Raw genomic sequence first — 22,805 nt, 5'->3', positions numbered from 1 at the left:
ACTTGCACTTACCAGGCAGTTCTTAACCTTGCCTCTCTGAAGTCTCCTCTAAACTGATTTGCAAAGATCCAGGGGTACAGAAAATGAAGCAAAACCTGTAGAATTACTCACACACTAACAGAACTCAGTAAGGAGAAAAAGAGTTTCAGAGATCTCTTTTTTTTTTCCTTTTTTTAACACAGTAAATTGGTATAGGGAAGAATGCTTTCTTTGCAAGTCAATGCAGCTGGATCATGAACTTTCTTCAAACCCTGCTCAGGATATTAGGACAGAAAAGCACAAACCCAAAAATATTTCAGAATAAAACCCAGGGAGATTTACCTTTTATAAACATGAATCCAGAATTGTTTTGTTGAACAAATTGTTGTGTCTGTGGAGAAAAAAAAATGACCCCTTACTCGAGGAAGTGCTCACTGCCAATAGTACAGGCAAGTGTCTAAATCACTGTCAGCACAGATCAAGATGTGCCCTAAACCTTCATGCAAAGCGTGAGACAAGGCTTGTGGAAGCTGTTTCATACTTCCCAGAAACAGAGAGCTTTGGTTTATATACTGCACTAGCTCCCCCAAATTGCTATCCTGAATAAAATGTTAGGCTGTAGGAGATAGTTTCAGACATGCTGAGGGTCACTCCCCTCCACACATTGCACCTGAACCTTCACTCCACAAGCCCAGCTCTTCAGGGCCCTCCCTCCAACCCTCCAGATGTAGCTCTGGGTGCAGATTTCCCATCTCTTTTGGCAGTGCCTCCCACAGAGTGCCATTACCAGAGCTGTGAAAGCAGCTTGAAGCTCCTGCACAAAGCTCTCCAGCAAACTGGGAACTCTTGGAATCTGTGCTATTGATGATCCCCAGATTGTAGAAAGTCTCTGTCTGTCAGCCCCGCTGCCAAAGCAGAAGCCATAATTGGTCTGTGCTGGTTTCAAGGTTGTTTATTCTGTTTATCTCTAACATGTTCTGCTGCCCTGCCCAGCTCTGTCCTGCAGGGCAGCGTGTGGGGCTCTGCCCTCAGTGGGATGTGACAAACATTAAATACCAGAAACTCCCTGGGCTGGATTTACAATAACGTGCCAATATCTGTCACCTACGTTGGACAGTGTGTCCCCAGCCTGAACCAACAGAAAAATGCCAACACCACAGTGAGACATGGAGGGCATGAAGAAGGAGAAAAAGGACAAGGCACACCCAATTTCCTCCATCTTGTCCCCTTTGAACCCCTAATCTGGAATCCTAAAATTTTACTTTTGCACCCGTGACACAATTATTACTTATATCAAACACTCAGAGCTTGTAATTCATCCTGTAAGATTAAAAACTCTTTTCCATGGACAGAGATCACAGCCAGTGTCTCTGGGGGCTCTGTCCAGGGGTGTCCTGACCCCTTGCCAGGGTCCCAGGGCAGCCAGGGCAGCCAGAGGGAAGCCCTGGATTCCCACAGGGAACTGCCCTGCAGAGCTCCTCATCAGGATCATCAGAATACAGCAGGAGTGAGAAAGGAACCTCAGGCACAGAGCAGCTTCACAGCCTCACCAAGCACAGAGGCCATTGCTGGACCTGTGTTAGACACACACGTGCCCATGCCAGCTGAAAGGGCTTCAAGGAAGGCACAACCAAAAAAAAAATGCTGGAGGCGTTCAAGGCAGCTCAAGGCAAGGAGAAGGAATACTCTGAGAAGATTCCAACAAAAAGCTGTGGACAAGCAGAACTCCCTTGTGCATCCTGTGGCTGCTGGGATGTTAAGTGACTGTTCTCTCCATCCTCTGGAGGAGTGTGGGCGTCTGTGGACAATGAGTGCTCATTAACATCAATTAATTAACTTGGAATTAAGGATGTTGTTCATCACAGCAGCATAAATGCTACAGACTGAGAGATGTTGTGCATTAGGCAGCAATTTCACTGATCAGAAAGACAGGTTTAAAGTGCAAACAACTGTCCATGACAGGACTGGCACAGGACCCAGGCCTCATGCAGCAAAACACATTCATTAGTGACCCAGCTCAGTTCATAACCACTTAAGGAAGGAATCGAAAGGTGGCAAGTTTGGTGTATCACAGTCCTAATCCTCTAAGGCAGCTAATCCACAGTTAGGATTTAAATTCAGGGGAATGGCCCAAAATGCTGTTAAGGCTTCTATTCAATTTGCAGCTTTTCACAATCTAAAACTAATCCAGGAGCCTGGGTCCCTGAGCATAATTTGGTCAGTTTAGTTTGCAGAAACAAAACTCAGGGGAAATAAGGAGCACTGGCTGAGGGCTGGTGAAAGGAAAAGGGAAAGGAAAAGGGAGAGCAGATCCCATGCATCTGAAGCCATTTCAGCCATGGGTCTGAATGCTGTCGGCCCTGAGACACAGCTCAGCCATGCCAACAGTGGCAGAAGCTAAAAGCACAGAAACAACTACTTCCCAGACTGGAGAATAACCAATTTATACCATAGTCAGCATGTTGAACCAAATCCAGGACTAAAAGCAGAGGCAAATGGGAAGCACATGTAGCAGCTCACACAGAGTGAGGCACACCAGTTGTTGCACAGGGTGATACAGTGAGTGGCAGAGTTGTAAAGTCCTGTCCTCTTGTTTGGTTGGATGCTCAGCTCTGAGTCCCTCAGGGTGAATAGCAATTGCTTCCTGTGAATGAAAGAGCATATCATCATCTTGCTGTTAAGGGGTGATTAATTGAATACTGAAAATTAACATTTCTCCTTTTGACCCTTTAACCTTGTTCAGTCATATTACTTTGACACAGTATTAAATCTCTATTTGTACCCACCATTAAACTTGTAAAAGCTAAATCCAGCAGCAATACATTTTTTCTTTTAAGAAATGTGCATGATTGAAAGGCTAAAGAAAGCTGCTATTTCCTGTCTTATCGTTCTTTATGAAAGTTCTCTTTATGATTTCAAAATGGCAAGAAATATGCAATGAAATCCAGTGATAAAATATCTGAAAGTGTCTGAAATACTGGTAGTAACTAAAGTGCGTCAGCATCCTCCTTCTTTAAATATCCCCATCTATGAGGGGATATATCATCTTACTTCCACTGAATTCTGTGAAGTGCATGAACAGAACAAATTGTATACACATAAAAATAAAACCAAATAAGATGGAATAAGATTCTAGCACTTCTTTCTCTTCCAGAACTGAGAATAATAACAAAATCAAAGACTTCACTGGAAATACCCAAGTATTCAAAATCCAAATATGGAAAGGAATAGCTTTTGGGGATAGGAGGGTCACACAGTGTCAATCACAAGATTTGACTTGCCAATACAGAACTGACCACTGAAGACTCCTACACAAACTGAAAAGATTCATAATCAATCAGAGGGAGAATCATTTAAACATTTACTAGCACTTTTCAGGCTACTTTTATTACCTTACATTGATAAGTACACTTCACACAGGCTTGAATTAGTTATACTGCAATTAAGATGCCAAAAGCAGCCTCTGAAATGGGCATCTATTAACTCTTTCAATAGCCTAATTAGGACTGCAAAACAAGGAATACATCACAAGGCAACACACATTTCAGCCAGTTAAAAGCAGTAGCTGACTGAAATTGAGATAAAATTACTACTTGTAAAAACCTCGGAGGGAAATTCCATGGGAAGAGTAGAATGTAAAGGCAATTCTTAAAAAAAAAAAAAAAAAAAAAAAACACTTAGCAAATTAAAAAAACTTAAGGACATAAATTCTTCACTAAAGTCATCTGTCTTACTTGACCCTTTCATGTAAATTCCTACAGGATTTATTCAAGTGCTTCTGCTATCAAGTCACTCCATGCTAATAAGGTACAGATTCAGCCTGTTAATATTCTTCTCCTAGTGAAGTTGTTTTCTAGCTTATGCCACTAAAACAGCCTCTCTGCCATTCATCCATCAGCTGAGATCTCTCCAGTTCACCTCATACTTGGTTAAGACTCTTTTCAATTAGAAAACTAACTGAAAACAAGTCCATATTCAGTTGTTTTCAAAAGGTGGTACCTACTAGGACCACACCCACCTGGATAAACTTGTGTCCTGCGTTCTCTTCCCGCAGCAGAGTGGGGATGGTCCTTTGAGCAGCACAGGACTGATGGCCCTGTTAATAAATCAGTGTCACACAGGATTAAGGAAGGGCTCAGCAGAGGCAGCTCGTGTACGGAACACTGTCACCACTGCTCCTGCAGGCACAGGGACAGCCTCGGAACACCACACACCTGCAATGTAACTGCCTTTGACCTTTTCAGGGTTTCAAGTTCAGCATTTAACTGCTTGGCTCCATTAGAAACAGCAGGAAGTGAGCAGTTAAAACCCCTAGAAAGGCTTTAAAAGCTACCAGCTAAATGCTCAGGTGTCTTCGATTCAGCAGCTGCAGGAGGGAGGGCAGGCTGAGGAATTACTGTAGGAAAGGGGACAGGGGGAATATATGAGCTAAGTTTGGCTGTTGTAAAACCAGCAGCTCTAAAAAGACATTGAGGAAGAGTCTGGCAGCTCCCCCTTCATGCCTCATTACACAGGGCACTGCTCTTCTGCAGGGCTTCCCAGATGTGGGAAAAGTTACTGAGGCTCCCAAAGCAGCAGTTTATTCTGCTCTTCCCAGGCAATTTGATTTGGGCTTTTTGCAGTCTGGCTTGGGCTTTTTGCCCACTGCACCCTGCAATTTGACACTCACTGAGCTTGTAAAAGTGCCCAAGCAGCTTCCAGGGCAGGGTGGCTCCTCCAGGCAGCTCTGGCAGGAAAGCAGCAGCTGGAATGCATGTCTGGCCTGCAATGCATGTCCTGGCTAAGGGCATCCTGTGAGCTGGGTCTCAGGGCCACGCAGAGCAAGGAGGATACCTTCCAATGTCACACTTCTTAAATCCCAGAGAGGTGCCATGACGTGTCAGTGGGGTAATTATCTCAGTTATAGACAAGTCTATCCACTCCCATACAGTATCCACACTCCTCCTGCCACTGCCTTGGAGCCTGATTTGTCCCTGGCCAATACAGCTCAATTATTTTCTTAACCTATTTGTAAATCAATTCTCCTGATTGATGCAGAGTTCTGGATGCTGGGAACAACGCTGTAAAATTTACACTGAAGTACAAATTCAGGTTATTGTTGCAGCAGCAGGTTCCTGGAAAGATCACAGCAGAAACCCAACTGTGGCCACTCCTGCTGAGAGGGTTGGTTACTCTCTCAGTTGTTCAAGGACTACTGAGAAGGCCAGGAATGATTCCCAACACGGGAGCCATTTAAGCCTGCAAGCTATGGCTCCTACAGATATGTAGAATTTGTTTGTGTCTGTTACAAAAAAGGAAGAAAACCACCAAATATGAAAAATTAGGCATAATTTTCATGGCTATTTTACAGCTTTTGGGTGTTTTTTTACAGTTATTTCTAAAGACCCTTGGCTTAGGGTCACATATATGTACCCCTTTGAGAACACAAATAGATTTTATTTAAATTACTATTTTAGTAGCTTTTCTCATTGCTAAAGGAAATATACATGTGTTTAAATCAAGGATTCCCTCCCACAATCTGTATGTTCGTAAATCACTAGAGTGGCAGTCTCAGATACTTGCAGGTAAAATGAAATATCTGGGATAGTTAAAATCCTTAATGAGTTGAGGTTTTCCCCCCTGGTATGCCAGGCTTCACTGGCTATTCACAGGACCAGGTACAGCTGTGACCCATGAAAGCTGTAAAAGAAAATCAGCTACTTGGCTGAGTAAATCTTCACCATCAGAACAGAGCTCAAATTGACAGGTTCCAGTTGATTTCCCTCCCCAGTCCCCATTAATTATAAGCTCTTTTAATTACTACATGCATGTGAGGGGTGGAAACAACAAGATTTAATGACCAGGCTCCCACCAAGAGTGGCCCAGCTTGGGCACTGCAGCAGGAGCTCTCCCAAAATGCTGTTCAATGACATGGCAGGTCTCCAGCACAGCAGCATCATCCTCTGGCACTCAACCCAGGAATGCAGCTGCTGCTGGAAGCAGAGAGATCTCTTTTCTGCCTGTTCCTCTTCCTGTTCAAGTAAGGGGGTGGTACAGCTGGTCACCCCACAGCAGGAACGCTGCTGATGGCAAGGAAAATCCTTGCACCTTTCCAGATGGGCAATGTCCATATTGATACTCTCTCCCCCACTTCTCAGGCTCTTTCCTCCTAACTCTCCAAAAGGTAGGGTAGGGAGTTCAAATGTTCCAGGAGTGTGCTTTTCCCCTCCTGAAACACACTTATGGCTGGTGTCTGAAGTGGATTTGGGCAAGACCAGAGACTCTGCTGGAGATGAGCACCGTGGAAGCAGTTCTACTTGTGAGGAGGGCAGACAGGAACCCACACATCTCCAGCCATTTCACTGCAGGGCATCATGCCCAGAGCCCTGAAGAAAAATGAATAGCCCTGGTGAGCCCCCCTGCCCTGACTCCAAACAACCTGTAAGTATTAAATAGTGGAGGAGAGGGACCATCTCAGTCCACATCAAACATAGCAAGGCATGCAGAATCCAGAAACAATGCAGTGCTATTTTCACCTTTAGAGCATGCACATGCATGGCCAGTCAGCAGTAAGGACCCCCAAACAACAGGCAGGATGGACTGAAACAGGGACCCAGCACTGCTCAGCCTCTCTGAACAGTGCCTCCAGTCCAGATGAGGTTGTGTTGAGAAAACTCTGCTGTGCAAGGGCTCAAAGTGAGCTTCAGGTAGCACTTTATGGGTCCCAAACTGCAGTGTGATAAACAGTGTGTACAGAAGCCACCACAGACTACCAGGAAGGATATTAAGAGCTTCTGGTAAAGAACTTCAGCAAACACTTAGTCAGCTTGAATTTATGATCTGATCCTTCAATTCTTGGCTCCAGAAGTGACTCACCCTTGGCTCCTTCATACAAGCTGTGCTCGTTCCTGAGTATGGTTTCTGGAAAAGAGAGACAGGAACTCAGCTGAGCACCAGCTCAAAACTTTCAGTTGCTGCTTTACCTAACTGTTTTCTATTAATTCATTCTCTAAAAGAGAAAAAAAAGTGTTGACTTCCTGCATAAGCACAGAGAAGAACAAGCAATAAATGCTGATAAAATAATAATTTAGAACTGTGAACTCAAATCAATAAATTAATTCAAGATTGTTCAGTCACCACCTCCCAGAGCTGAGGAGAATTAAAAACCAATTAAAAACTACACATCTACCTCCAAATCAGTCAAATGGAAAGTGAAGGGCTACTATGGGGCAATGATTGTCAAGAGAAAGTAGATCTTGCTGGACCACCTTTTATGGCTGATCATATAGCAATTAACTTAGAAATAAAGTAACCTAATAACACTACATTACAAACCAGTGGTTCCAGTTTTTGAAAGCAACAGACTCTTATTGATCAGCTCAGAACAGTTTGTATTTTATTCATGAAACTGTGCCTCAGGTTGCCAAGAACAGAGCTGCTCCTTAATTAATAGTAATGAGCACCAGCTCAGAAGCCTCACACTTCCCAGACCCCAAAGGGGCAGCAGCTGAAGCAGGAGTCTCAGTGGGCAGTTTTTATCCAGCCAGAAGCAGAAGCACAGAGATCAGTAAGAGACCGTGTTTACAAAAGATGCATTAATCATCTTTGATATTCTTTCATATCATCTCTAGCACTGCCAAAAAAAATATCTTTTTGGGCTTTAGCAAAGCACCACAGCTCATGAACCTGCCTGAAAGTGGCTGCATCCCTGATTTTCACAGTCACAACTCATTAATAAGCTACCAGAGAGCAGTGAGAAAGCTCATTGTACCTGAGAAATAAAATGCAGTTGTTTTTCTGTGGCAGAACCTTCTGGAAAAGAGGACAAAACTGTGGCCATTCATGACTCATTAACATGATGCAAAAGCATTTACACACAAATACAGACAGCAAGTCCACTGCTCATGTTAGGCAGGAATCATTCCACTTTGGTTTAGGACATCCAGCATCAGCTATTTGCATAGAGCAGAACACTTGCCTCCAGAATTAAATACACTAAAGCACAAGTGGTGATGGCAGGTCAGAATTTTGTCCCCAGCTTCATCCTCAGGAGTACACCAGCTAAACTCCAGGTCTACCACCGCGTCTGACATTCAGCAGGCTGCTTGGCTCAAAGTGCTGGTACCCAAAGAGGGAAAAAGAACATCCTGTAGTCAGGGCACTCACGTCAGTGAGCTCCTTGAGAGCCCATAAGGTGCTGTTCAGCTGGCAGTAAGACAAATGGAAATGTCACCTGAATGACTGATGCTGTGCAAAATAAACAGAGACTGAACCGGCTTGCATGGAGCACCTGAGGCACCAAGACAAAAAAAGGCAAACAATTTCCTTTTTTAAAACTGAGCAACTCTTTTCTTCAATCCCCCTATTTAGAAGGGAAAAGTAACAGCCATTACAAGGTGCCAAGAAACCCTCTGTACCTTTCAAACCCCTCATGAATCACACCCACATACAGTAATACACATTGCTAATCCTTGCCATGAATCTGATCCAACACCAGCTGCTCCAGTTGCAACCTTTTAGCTAAAAACCTCTGCACAGAACACCATGCACCTCTAAACCACGTTATCTCTGCCAGAAACTTCCCCAGCATCTGGTTATCACAGCCTTGTCTGCAGTGCAGGGAGTTCCCCCACTCTCCCATGCACTGGAGAATCCTGGCTCTTGCCCCTGGGGGTGTCCTGTGTCACACATGTGAAATGGGCAAAGAGGAGGGAGTTGGAGCCTGTCACCCGTTAGTATGGTGCCTAGCAATGGCACTTCCCCTTCCAGAAACCTCCAGAGATGTGGATCTTTGCACCAGAATAATGCTGCCTTCACCTGGCTGCAATGTGCAATTTCCTCCTGGTCCAACACACTCCCAGTGCTCACAGAAATCTCAGGGCTGCCTTCAGCAAAGCCACAGCCCCTGCAAAGCACCAGCCCCCAGACCACAAAACATGCCAGAGAAACACAAAATTAAGAGAGATCCTGGGCTGGGGGAGTGAGTTTCCTTAATCCTTGGCACTGGTACTACTGGCCACGTTGAGAACTGAGATTTATCAGGTCAGCCATGACAAGTGGTCACTGTGGTCCCCAGAGAGCCAAGGCACCAGTGTGCATCCAACCCGAACTTTACACCTGCTGAACAGGCAGGTACCAAAGTCTGCAGGACATCCAGCACCGGGTAAGTGGCCAGAGATTCCCATGTACCTTCCACCATGGCAGGAAGGCACCTTAGCATTGTGCAGCTAAAAACCCAAACAAGACAATGAAAGAGCCCAAGGAACCCCAGAAAAACCAACCACGGAGACCATGTCAGAATAAATGGTCCATTCTGGGAAATAGTCTTGCTTGAGCTCTGGCCATTAACTTCCAAAACAAAAGTGAAAGACAAGGCACAGCCCTGTACAGAACTGCCAGCAGGGCCAGCTGCTCTGGGAGTAAGGGCTGTGCATTTCCATCACATCTCACTCAGGTGCCCTGCCATGGCAGCAGGCTCAGCTGCAGCCAGTCAGAACACAGGCAAGTGCCAAAGGTGTGCTGAGAGGTCAGGCATGTTTTAATGGAGCAAATTAAAGGAAGAAAATAGAGGTAGAATCCTTATCGAAGCTGCAGCTTCAAAAAGACTTATAAATACCACATGGAAAATGAATCCATACAGTGTCTGCTTAGTGTTTCCACAAAACCACCCAAACCTCAAAGCTGAGAATTAATTATTCCCACACCTTTGATAGCACAGAGGCTGACAATAGGGCTTTGCACAGCCAGGAAACATCTCTGAGGAGCAGACTCGGGACACTTCCTTGGTTCCACAAGTAAGAGGTTAATTCCCTGTCAGTTTGCACTCTGCTGTTGAAAGGTTTGTGTCCTCTGTAGTTAGGCAATGAAAAGACAAATTCAGTAATGCCCATGGCTCACTATGGAAGAGAGGAACAATGAAGTAGCTACCAATAATCAAATCACAAAGCACAAAGACCAAATGTAATCTACGGCTGACAGGAAAAGCAGGCAAGGTGACATGGAGATCAAAAGCTGGCCTGAGTAAATTAGCTGCAGATTGATTTAAAACAGAGAGGAAGGGAAAAGTTTCAGAATTACTTAAGTTACTGGGCTGATACACTTAGAATTACAAATAAAAGGAATCCACACATCTAAACAGCTAGAATACCGTGCAGATGCATGACAGGAGAGAGTGCGGACATGTATGAAAATATCCCAGGGAAATAAAAAGGTGAGTTTGGGTTCAGCTACTGTGCATTGTCATTGAGCTGGGACAGGGATAGTTATTAACATAGTTACTCTGCTACTGGTCTAAAAGTTACTGTAGTCTGCACTGATCCTGCTGCCCTGTCCTTCCTCCAAGAGATTTTACAGGATTTGATGTTACAGCTTTCTCCCACTTCTCTGCTAATGCAGCATCCTCCTGCCCCTCAACAGCCACTGCCAAACCTACAGTGACATAAGGCAGCACCACCTTCCTGCTCTTCAGACTGGTGGGAGATACCAACAGTAACCCATGCTATAGTATCTGCAGAACATAGGAGAAAAAGCCATCACTATAAAAAATCCATCCAAAACCCAAAAAGCTCCCTCTGGTGGATTCAGTCTGCAAAAAAGAATTATTTTACAGAATGGTACAAAGTACACCTGCCCTGAAAGGCGACACAGATCCAGCAGCAGCATGTGTGCTGAGTGCCATGTTGTATTTCTACAGAGCTAACATAAATAAAGCCCTGGTTGCTTCCTGCTAAAATTAACAAATAATAGATAAATTTCCTGCTAAAATTAATAAATAATCATTTAAATGTGATTTGCTTGCTATCAGTTAAAATAAAAGATTCTGTCTGAAAAGAGCAATGTGGAAAAAAATTTCTGAATAAAAATGCTAAAGGAAAAATTGTATGTGAAGATGGGGATAGGTTAATGTGGACTCAGTTTATCTGAAGGGTCAGAGAGACATTTTTAAACAGTTACACTTCAGGGGTTATCAAGAATCTTTTCACTGTGTACTGGAATAGAATGGCTAGAAAAATAAAAAAGGTTGAGTCCAAGGTATCACAGAGCTGCAGGTCAAACAAAGAAGAGACTCCAATGAAAAGACCCAGGTCTAATACATCACTAATTAAATTCCCTGAAAAATTGCTTCCTTATATCTACCTCAATTCAGGTCAGTAATGTGTAATTGGTAAGTTCTTCTAACCTTAGTTCATACTTGCTCTACTTAAAGAAATATTTTCTTTAAATTAAATCTGATCACAACAGGCTTCATTTTTTATATGAATAAAATCCAAATAAAGTTTTGACCCCAAGCAGGAGTGATGACTTCTACTGCTGAAGGTCTGAGGAGGAAGTTTTACCTACTGGATATGAAATTCAAGAAACCATATGAGCAAGTAATTATTTCTTTTTAAAGATGTACCAGAAGAATGCTCAAGAAATCAGGCTCATTTAAAACACAATGAAAACAGGACCCAATAGTGAGACTGATTTTCTACTTATTTCATGTGTTTTATGTACAGGGAAGTTTATACACAATTAAACAGGAAAGTAAATACACGGAGTTTCTCCTTGAGCAATTTTCTAACAGTGACCACCAGCACAACAAATGTGTTGGTGTAGTGAAATGATCATTTCTTCCCAGCAGGATTTGCTCTGCAGGGTTTGCGCACTGAAAGAGCAGTCAAAGATTTCTACAGGGGCTTGGAGGTGCCAACACGTTTGAACATTTAGTCTTTATCTCCCATCTCTCTTGTGGACTTCCCACCTGAGCAGTCAGTGAGCTGAATGATAAATACAGCCGGCTGGAACAACACAAGCCTGTCACAGAGACCAAGCAGGGAAAACAAATCATTCCCGTTCAAATTACACAGCTCTTCAGTTTCCAGTGTCTGTTTTACCTCTCCACCTCCTAACAGCGGCTTCCTTGTCTCCACTGAGCACCAAACACATCGGTAGCGCTAACTCTGGGGCTGGCCCATCAGAGGAAGGAGGGAGGGTGAGGAGGCACGGGCTGTGTGCTGGTCGCATGGCCAGAGCCCCACCTGTGGCCGGGAAGCCGTGCGACACCGGGCCAGGCTGCAGGGCTGCTGCCGGCATTGCACTGCTGCCGGCATTGCACTGCCGCCTGCATTGCACTGCCGCCTGCATTGCACTGCTGCCGGCATTGCACAGCCGCCTGCATTGCACTGCCGCCTGCATTGCACAGCCGCCTGCATTGCACTGCCGCCTGCATTGCACTGCTGCCGGTATTGCACTGCCGCCTGCATTGCACTGCCGCCTGCATTGCACAGCCGCCTGCATTGCACTGCCGCCTGCATTGCACAGCCGCCTGCATTGCACTGCTGCCGGCATTGCACAGCCGCCTGCATTGCACTGCCGCCTGCATTGCACTGCCGCCGGCATTGCACTGCCGCCGGCATTGCACAGCCGCCTGCATTGCACTGCTGCCGGCATTGCACTGCTGCCGGCATTGAACTGCCGCCGGCATTGCACTGCTGCCGGCATTGCACAGCCGCCGGCATTGCACTGCCATCTGCTGCCAGCACCAAGGACCGGAGCGTCTCTCCTCGGGGCTTTTCCCACACAAAACATTTCATCCTGCTCACTGCTACCTGTCGGAATCTGTGCTATTGATGATCCCCAGATTGTAGAAAGTCTCTATCTGTCAGCCCCCTGCCAAAGCAGAAGCCATAATTGGTCTGTGCTGGTTTCAAGGTTGTTTATTCTGTTTATCTCTCACATGTTCTGCTGCCCTGCCCAGCTCTGTCCTGCAGGGCAGCGTGTGGGGCTCTGCCCTCAGTGGGATGTGACAAACATTAAATACCAGAAACTCCCTGGGCTGGATTTACAATAACGTGCCAATATCTGTCACCTACGTTGGACAGTGTGTCCCCAGCCTGAACCAACAGAAAAATGCCAACACCACAGTGAGACATGGAGGGCATGAAGAAGGAGAAAAAGGACAAGGCACACCCAATTTCCTCCATCTTGTCCCCTTTGAACCCCTAACCTAGAATCCTAAAATTTTACTTTTGCACCCATGACACACTTAATTATTACCTACAGTCAGAGCTGGTAATTCATCTTGTAAGATTGAAAACTCTTTTCCATGGCCAGAGATCACAGACAGTGTCTCTGGGGGCTCTGTCCAGGGGGGTTCCTGACCCCTGCCAGGGTCCCAGGGCAGCCAGAGGGAAGCCCTGGATTCCCACAGTTATCCACTTGCCAGCTGGGACTTTAGAATTTAAGTAATAATCCTAATTCTTGTCTTTTTCTGTTACTAGAGCTCCAAGTGCTTTACTGAAAAAATGTATACTATCAAATTTTGGGGTAAACCTTTCAGACACTGCCTAAAACATGTTTGCTAAGGCCTGGGCAATTGGTACTGAGCTTAGAGCACTTAGCACACACATAGACCCATGCTCTGACCTACGGTAACTGCTGAAAAGCCCTTCTATAACATTCATCATGTAGCCATAAGTGTGTTGCGAACACCCCTCCTCAAATTTACTAGTTTGTTCCTGCACTAGCACGTTGCAGGATGGGTCACAAGAAAACAAAAATGATGCAGTGTTCGTCTGTGTCAGTAACATAAGAAGTGTAATACAGCTCTGTGAAAGAACCTCCATGACCCCTTTTTCCCTTTAAAATAAATAAATTTCTGTGAAATCAGAAAATATTACTTGGCAGAATAATAACTCACAAAGATAATCCCTTGAGAAAAGGAACACCCTCGAAGCAGCTCAAAAAAGTGTTGTGTCATTAGAAGCACATTTTAAAGGAAATACGTATTTTTCATGCCTAAATACAAACTCCAAACATATAGTATTTTTCCAGTGCCCTGTATGTGCCAGAAATGCCACACAGAGCTTTTAGCAGCTGTTAATATAATGCTCATGCACAGACCTTAACTAATTCCTTTGAAGTCGGGAATTGAATGCTATGATGAAAAGCACAGGAGCACGATTGGCAGAGAGCTTGTGCATCGTTAGGTATCCTGCATGGGAATACCAGATCTGCAACAGCTTATAAGCATATGGTTTGAACATCAGACTTTGTAGAAACATAAGCTCAGATGCTGGCAGATCAGCTCAGCCTGACAACCTTCTGCTGTGTCTTGCAGCAAGAACTGCTTCCCTCCTCCTGCCTGATCCAGCGGCTCACACCAGGGGCTGTCCCTGTCACTGGGGGCTGCTGCCTCACCACTGGGGGACAGGAACACACAGCAACCACCACAGAACTACACAGGAGAGAACTAAACCAGGGCTGTGCTCAGAGCTGCCTGCATCAGTCTCTGACACGGAATCACTTGGCCAAAGGTGAGTGGAATTAAAAGGAAGGATCCCACAAACTCACAACTGTTTGCATAAATGTGATGAACACCTTAGGGATCCTCCTGGAAGACAGGGCCACAGGTTTCTCCCACCCCCTGAAACTGCCAGTGTGCTGTTTGGGACACAGATTTCCATGAGGACTTCCTTACACAGCTTCAGAGAACTTATTTGCTGTGCTGCACCTAACTCACACAGAGAGACTGTTCCCTCTCATTTACACTTCATGAATTCCTGTAAATAACTGCCATGGAACTCATAAAAGATGGAAATTCACTGGATCTAATAAAAGAGTCTCAACAAGGTCCACAAAACTTGCACGTAAGGAATTACTTAAAAAAAAATTAAAGACTCCTGAGCAGGCCAATGCAGGAAGATTAATAAAGTGTTTAAGAAAATAAGGGTGGATTAATTTCCTCAGGGAATTTTATTTTCATGATGTCAGCATAGAATTTTGCGAGCATTGCCTTTTCTAACATCAGTACAATTCTGATTTTATTTATGAGGACACTAAGGCAGAGAGATTAAAGGTAGCGTGGAATAATTAGTACAGTTTGTCAAACTGAGTAGCAATTAAAATGGAATTGTGGGAATAGCTGGATTTTTGTATTACTAAGCATTGAAACCTATCACGCCAAATGATTCAAGTCTTTAAAGGCTCACAGGTTTTATATACATATGCTTCTGAAATAGTTAAATTAGTTTTTTTACCACCCCTAGACTGATCACTATGTATACAAAGGGTGCTCTGATATAATGAGCAAATGCACAGGCTGCTTTTCAAGGTTATGCCTCTAACCAAAGCACCCAAGATAATGATATTATCAGGTCTCTTCAAAATAAAATCTAAATAATTGTTTTGACTGGAGAGGTGCTGAGAACCACATGTCAGACTGTGAAGCTCCACTGAAATCTAAATGCTTTTCTCAAATTGCTGCATTTCTATGGAATTTTCAGGAAAAAAAAAAAAAACCAAACCAAACCAAAGTGAAGTAACTGTTGGAATATCCCATGTCTACAACTGGTTTTAAACACCTCATCTTGGATTATTTCAGGGGCTTGCACTGTAACAGGCTTTAAAAGCCAACCTGTGTCATGAAACACTTCAGACAGCTGAAGGGATTCTCGGAGCCTGTGACAGAGGGAAGCATTTTAAACAGCTCAGAAGGTTCCAGATTGTGCTCTGCTTTGGAATAATCAAATTCAAAATCCTTCTTAAAATGTGGTTCCTGGTCAATTACTTCTGCCTTCAGCATCTATTAATAAGAACTCATACTGTATTTTCAGTGAGGACTTGGAGCAAGCCTGAAGTGCACCCCACATAATGTATGAGACCTGAAAGTTCTTACTGCCTGTGGCTTCAGAGGAAACTATCAGAAATCCTAACAGAAACCCACCCTTTTAGCTTTCAGATTGACAGATTAGCACTAAATATCTGAGCAACTAATTTTTAGAGCTGGAGCATTTATGTTCAGTGCCTTCTACTACAAGCCAATTATTGTTGACACAGCAGCTAATACCCATAACTCATAAGGGCAAGCAGCATCTGCACAAACTTGGTTGATGTTACAAATAGTTTGGTATTAACTTGTCTTGTGGTTCAGCTGTATTCAGTGGTGCTCATAAAAGCCCCAGACATTTCTGTCAAAGGAAAGCTGCCGGGGTATTCATTCTGGGTTGCAAAGGAAGGGAAATGTCTGAAATGTCTCACCCTCTCTCACCTTCTCCCAACGTGTAACATTCTGCCCGACAGCAATAAAGCAGCTCTGCTGCAGCCAGGAAACCACTGTTCTCAGTTTGGACAGCAGCAGATTGAGGAAGCCTTTGCCTCTGGAGGAGGAAGACAGGGAAGCTGTCAATCACAGCTTTTAGGGACACTATTTCCATAGTCATTGCATCAGCTGTTTGACACCTGATGACCACATTGATAAGGATTAGACATCCCAGTAACACAGTCTGGGCCACAAGTAACAAAGAGCACACTCACCCAGGAGGATTACAGGATTCATTTACAGTACCTTCCTTCCTTCTTGGTTTGAACTTAGAAACCCTGTGCAGCCCCTTCCACCCCCAAAATCCATGTGAATTTTCAAAGGCCATCTTGAAGCTAACATTAGGTTAAAGATTACAAGTGCCAGCCTACGGTCTATTTAAAATGCTCTTACTTCAAACTACAGAATTTTCCTCCCTTTTTGATCATAATTTCAAACTTGAACTTCCATCTACTGAAATAGGTCAGAATAATTAATGGAGCAGATTTCCTTTCATCTCAAGAACAGCACACCATTCAAACCATGGTGACATACAATTAGGACTTGCATATTTGCACATGTTGTATTCATTTGGACTTCTGTCGGGAAATAACTCTCTCAAAGTATCTTATGATAAAGATTTTAACTTGTTACAATACTGAGAAAGAGTATTTAACAGTTGTCTTAACTGCACTATAGGTGCAATAACATACCTTTAAAAACTAACCATGTCAGTTCACGTTCATCTGCAATCAATACATTAAAATGCTTAGCTCTTCTAAGTATTTTTTTACCTCCTTTTATTTTTTCCTTCATTAACAGTGTCATACTCAAAGCCTGCCATTTCTGCTGGAGAAAGACAATTAAAAAAAAAAATCCACTGTAAGTGTAAACCTAATCTCTGTGTCCCCCCAGATTTTCTGCCTACAGTTCTGTCTGCATTTTGCACAATGACTTGAAAAAACATAGACATGAATACTCAAGAGAAAGAGATACTTATTAGAATTATGAGTTTTATTTTTATTCACTAGAGCAACATTGAGGAAAGAATTTTTACATACAGGTTTTTTAATCAACTTTACAAGCAAATTCCAATATACAGTATTTACTCTGGCCTGGGTTAAAAAACCAAAAACAACAAAGCAGACAGTAAGGGTACCTCTTGTTTTAGCTAGTATTGAATTGAAAATTTTGCTACACAGGAATTATGTTGGTTTTATGGTGGTGCTTTTACAATTAGTAGGCAGTGAGCAGCTTTACCATAACAGTGACTGAATTTCCTTGAAAGCACAGTTGTAAGATGACTACACTGAGCCCTACCACCAGGGTCACATTAAATCCACTCTGCTCAGGAAAAGCCTCTGTAACGAGATAAGGAACTGCTACGGAAGCCAAACTCAAGAACTGATTTTCATTTGTACGGCAAGAGAATGTCCATATTAAGAGGATTATGTGCTGTGCAAAACCAGAAATACTTCCCCCCCCAACATGCAACCTACCCCAGTATGACACTTTAGAATGTGCATATGGCTGTGACATGCAAAGAAAGGAAATCACGCAAATGGTATTCAGTTTTCAGGCATCCTTACAAGAAATCAGCATTTAGATTGAGGCTGAAATGAACTGTACTGACCTAGAATGCAGTCTAGTTGCTATGCCTACTCTCACTGCTGTAAAATGGAAAGTTGAGGAACCCCTTTTTTTTCCAAACTGTATTAAAATTGTGTCGTTTTGGATTTTCAGGGCCTTTGTAATTATTTTGAGAAAGTTGGAGAGATAGTATTGCACTTCTTTTCTCACAACCATATTCTGGGACCATTCTTCTTTGAGAGCTATGCTAGTCCTAGGGAAATTTTGCCATTGGCTTTGATTGGCAGAAGGAAGTGCTAGCTTCAGGGAAGGGGAAGGTAATAATGATTTGGCTGTATCATCAGTGTTAGAATTAGAATTCCACGGTTAAATTAAAGTCATTGCACAACAAAAACTCAGTACACTATATGAATACTTTTAAACATGCTAGAGTGCATATCGATCCTGTGAAAGTGATGTGAAAATACCTTGGAAACAGCAACACTACAGGAGAAATTTGTTTCAAACAAAAGCCACACACAGCAGGAGGCATCTAGATCATTTTAGGCACAACTCCAAGCAATAAAGCTCATTTAAAGTGCAATTCTGTTCTTTTCTTTTGTGTTTATTCACTTGTTAAAATGCGTAATTGCCTCTGTACACACATACTGAACAGTAGTTTAATACTTTTGTGAATATTGCACAAAAGAATGAGAAATCAAAACAAAAAAAAAATGGCAATAAATCAGTTTTATAAACCTAAAAAAAAACCCCTGAAGATATCAACTACTCAAATGTACACATTTTGGATAATCTGCACCAGTATTCACGATCTATCTGCACCTTCCATAAGGTAGATATGATACCTGAACATACTCTCTTAATCACATTTGACAAGCACTCTCAGTGCCTTCTCATCCATCACTCCCCCAACCCCCTCTTTCACCGAGGTGAAGCTTCAAAGCTCACTTCACCACTTCTCTCCTAGCTGCCCATCTCGTGGCAGGCTTTGCCATACTCTGGACTTACTATACGTGCAACAGAGCCTTCCCTGGTAAAGTCTGAAGAGCCCAAACATGCAGTTGTCCTAGAGGGATGCGAGGTTAGCAGCTGAACCCAAACACAAGCCAGGCTAGCATCTGTCTCATCCATGATCAAATCCTGCTGGCTCCAGCTCAGTGTCTCACTAACCTGTCAGAACAAAATGGGGAAATGCTATAAAAAAGGACTATAATCTACTTCTGTTCCTTTAATACATATGTACACGGCCATATAAATATAAGATTTTCTTCTGGAAAGAAAAATTAGGAACTGTCTTTTTAATTAAAACCTTGATCATCTTGATATTCTTTGCTTAATTTGCTTTGATCATCTCCTTAATTTTCAGTAAAGGTGCAGATATGAATAGAGATATCTATACTTTTAAATGTAAACATAAAAATTGAAACATCACTAAATTAGGCTGGCGATACCTCCAGAATACGAAGCAGAAGATGATGAATTTCTGTCAATAACATTAGGTGAAAATTGTATTTTTACACAAAATCATATACAACTAACAATAAAATCAGCTTCTCTTCAAGGAAAGTAAACTTAAAAAACACACCTTCCATAGAAATCTACATGGACCAGAAAATGAACCAGGAATCTGATCATTCCCTCAGCAGTCTTTAAACTCCTGAGAAACACAGATAGCTGCCAGGAGCTAGTTATGGGGAATATAAAAAGTGAGTTTTATTTTCTTATTGAAAGTAAATATGTACATTAAATACCACTAATTCAATGCTTTTCATGGGAATAAATTATCACCAGAGCATAATTGTTACTGCAATCTCACGTTGTGGTTTCTGATCCTATACCAACTATAACAATTAACATTATTTGTCTTGTTATGTCTTGCTTACATTGTCATCACCTCAGTTCACAGAAGGTCCTGCAGGTCCCTTATTTCAGACTGATCTAAGTACTTCAGAAAAAGAATCTCCCCCGACCCATTTTCCTCCCCAAGCTTTTCATTTTTCCACTTCATCTACTTCATCTTCAGTTAAATAAAATTACAGTGTAAGAAATCCAAAATAATTCTTGAATATCGATGTACTGGAAACTCAGGTGAGATGACTCTTTTTTCCTTCACCCAACTGAGGTATCCATCAGGGTACCCAAGTTAAAGGGCTTATATTATAGAAGCTGAATATTGAATTCATTTATGAAATGTCTTCACCTACTCACTTTAATTCTCTCAAAGAAAATACTGTAATATGTCAATGTCCTACAGCCAGAGCCTAGAACAAAATAACACTGTGTTGAATTTTACTGACATTATGTGCTCTTCAGGAACAGATTTTGGGCCAAATTATTGCAGCAGCCTTCTGCTGCTGACTTTGAAACCAACTCAAGAACAGAAAAAAAAAAACCAAAAACAAAAAACAAAATTAGGAACATCCAAGAGAGTCATGGGAAACATGGGAAGAATTGGAGATGGGACATAACAAATTTCTGCAAAGCTTCACTGGACCTGCTCACATGTAACTTGTATCATTCATGTCATGGTCCCAGAGTGCATCAAGATGACTTTCAGAAAAAACATATTTCTCCTAGAGAGCACAAAAATGTAAATTTTTTTTCTGCTTGATTTCCCCAAGAAGCTCCTTACCAGTTACGCACTTCTTCAGAAACTGTAAAAAAAAAAAAAAAAAAAAAAAAATAAAGGAAAACAAAATACAAAAACCCCAAAATAACACATCTTTGAAAAACTCTTAAGAGTACCAGCTCTGGATTAGGACATAATAGGATTGCTCAAAGCAAAAAAGTGGGGTTAATTTTTTTCCTTTCTAAAAAATAGTTGCATTTTTAATATAAGTTTTATTCTGTAAAATAGTTTCAAATTCTTACACATATGGCAAAGTTTGTGCAAAATTTCAAGTCAGGTACTTCAGAGCCTTTCAATATTAAACAGAAATCAATAAATACAAGCAGAACAATAAAAGTTTAAAATATTACTTAAAATGCATGTTGTGCAACCTCAACATAGGTGTTCTGGACCCCTTATTCCCAGAGGCTCCCTACTTACCAATTCCTAAGAGCCTGCATTGGAAGGTTTGGACAAACATCCTTAGCACTGCATTTCAAGAATCTACCCAGTAATGTGTCTATTCAACACAATAAAAACATACCACAATCATTTAACAAATGAAGATGTTTAAGCGAGAAGATTCGTTTCACCCTGTGAAATCTGTCTAATGTCCGTGAACAGTGAAAACAGGATAAATAAAGAACAGAGCTACTTCAGATTACAGCAAAACAAAACACAACCCACCCAACCCATGAGATTAAATAACATTAAATATGTCAGTCTTGAGAGAATGATAAATACAAGGATTTTTGCATAGGCCTCTGGAATACAGAGTCAGAATTATGGCCAATAAAACATCTGCTAGTCAGTCTAATTTTCTACCACTCTGACCTAACGAGTACTCAGAACCAAGAAGTTAAACAGAACAGCAATTTCATTGTCTAATAATTCAAACAGAGGTAAGAAATAACTTCAGCCATCCTGACATAAATAGTGCAGCATTCTGGCATTTGTGGTTACCACAGACTTCAGTATTTGCTTAATTACAAAGATTGCAATACCATCTTTATTACAGACCAACGATAAAATAAAGCACTCTCAAGAGAAACTGCACAGCTCGTAACATCAGCCTCGGAACACGGCAGGATGGAGAATGCAAACCCTCAAGACGATGCAGTTTGGAACAGTGACTCAGGATTTGCAGGCTGCAGGTGCAGCAGGCTCCGAGGCAGTCACAAGACGGGAAGCGGGACGTGGCGCGGCATCGAGCGCCGAGATGTGGAACAGCCTCAGTGTGTCTTTGGTTTCGGGAGGTGGGAGTGCCGGCGGGAGGCCATGCTGTCCCCGGAATGCACACCAGCGGCGTGCGTCTGCACGCCTTCCCTTCTCTGCACTGGTGGCCTTGGGATGTTAGACTTCAGGGAGGTGTTCTGAGGCTCTGGAGGTACTGGTGTGGATTTCTGACCGCTCACTTGCTTGGATTTGACGAAGGACGCAGTTGGTGGGCGAAGTTTAGACACTTTCTGACTCTGTTTACCCTTTAGGTTATCCTGCCCAGATGTTGGCTGTGGCTGAGTGGAACTACTCAGTGGTAGAAGCTCACGTTCCTTGGAAGCAGCGGAGTGATCTGCAGATCGTACGGGAATGGCCATGGTAGGAGGCACTAAAGCAGTTGGGGGTTTCACGATTCTTGAAGTCTTTGGCTGAGAAGCCTGGTTTGTGAATGAGGGTTGACCTTTCACAGGTAATCCAGTCTGTACCTCTGGAGCATCAGCTCGTGTAGAGGTCTGAAAGTGGGGACGAGGTGGTAATGTACCTTTCTTATTACTAGCCACCTCTCCAGGGTCTTCAGTGTTTTTGTTTTTCAAATTGTCCAAATATGATGCATTTTCATCTTTTGTGTTTAACTGTACATTTGTTGAAGAGTTTACGTCATTCAGGCTATTTGGGAGAGAGATATTTGCAGCATTTCGATTCTGATGATTTCTATTGTCATGCAGATCTGGTTTAGGATATTCATTGTGGGCCTCGATATGTGGAGCTTTTATTAGTTTTCCCTGGGCGAGGTCTGTGGAATTGGGAAGGCTGCTGGAAGGGTGTAGTACTTGAGGCTGTTAAAGAGAAAATAACACAAGAATATATTAAGCACAGAAGACACCAGATACACTCAGAATCCAACGTGAGCTGACTGGATGCTTGATAAGGGCTGTATAACTGGGTTTTTAAATCAAAACTTTGACTTTGGCAAAACAGGATGGGTCATGGGACACACAAATGGAACTTGTAACTGAAGTGGAAAAAAATATACCAGCACTGAAATAAACAACAACGTAAAGACAAAAACTAAACCGAACGGCTTATAAAGGAAAGATGAAGAAGGCATGGTTGATGGTTTCACCCAAATCTGCAGGACAGCGCAAGAATTAACATCGGTGCAGATCAATTCTAACCAAGTGCTTAACCCAATGCAACAGCAGTGTCCAGCTTTAATTTCTGCTCACTGCATATTGACCTCAACTACCCCAACCCTTTTACTGCACAGGCAGGAAAGGAGTTGGATGGACCACATGCGCTTACAGGCGTTTCCTTGCATTACTGAAGCCAGAAAATCTGGTGGAAGTATGTGCTAATCAGGCTACTGACTCA

The 22,805-nt window shown here is 42.7% G+C and overlaps 1 protein-coding gene and 1 long non-coding RNA gene across 11 annotated transcripts in view; both read right to left on the bottom strand.

The window, feature by feature from the left end:
* LOC146767033 (uncharacterized) overlaps nucleotides 1-12,035 on the bottom strand; it is a 144,172-nt gene extending 132,137 nt beyond the window's left edge. For both annotated transcript variants that reach the window (XR_014956111.1, XR_014956112.1), the window contains exons 1-4: nucleotides 4,194-12,035; nucleotides 3,998-4,075; nucleotides 2,429-2,623; nucleotides 322-370 (exon numbers count right to left, since the gene is read on the bottom strand). This is a non-coding gene — a long non-coding RNA (uncharacterized LOC146767033). The remainder of the gene's footprint in view (nucleotides 1-321; nucleotides 371-2,428; nucleotides 2,624-3,997; nucleotides 4,076-4,193) is intronic.
* Nucleotides 12,036-17,011: 4,976 nt separating this feature from the next.
* CCSER2 (coiled-coil serine rich protein 2) overlaps nucleotides 17,012-22,805 on the bottom strand; it is a 59,785-nt gene continuing 53,991 nt past the window's right edge. For 8 of the 9 annotated variants that reach the window (XM_085583231.1, XM_085583232.1, XM_021535783.3 and 5 more), the window contains one exon: nucleotides 17,012-22,270. In XM_085583231.1, coding sequence (XP_085439357.1) covers nucleotides 22,207-22,270 — 64 coding nt within the window. In that variant the 3' untranslated portion in view covers nucleotides 17,012-22,206. The remainder of the gene's footprint in view (nucleotides 22,271-22,805) is intronic. The other variant, XM_021535785.3, reaches the window with a different exon arrangement.

Source organism: Lonchura striata, chromosome 6 (assembly GCF_050655825.1).
Source record: "Lonchura striata isolate lonStrDom1 chromosome 6, ASM5065582v1, whole genome shotgun sequence".
NCBI classification, from domain to species: domain Eukaryota; kingdom Metazoa; phylum Chordata; class Aves; order Passeriformes; family Estrildidae; genus Lonchura; species Lonchura striata.
The sequence above is the reverse complement of the archived record's forward strand: the minus strand, read 5'-3'. Positions and strand labels throughout refer to the sequence as shown.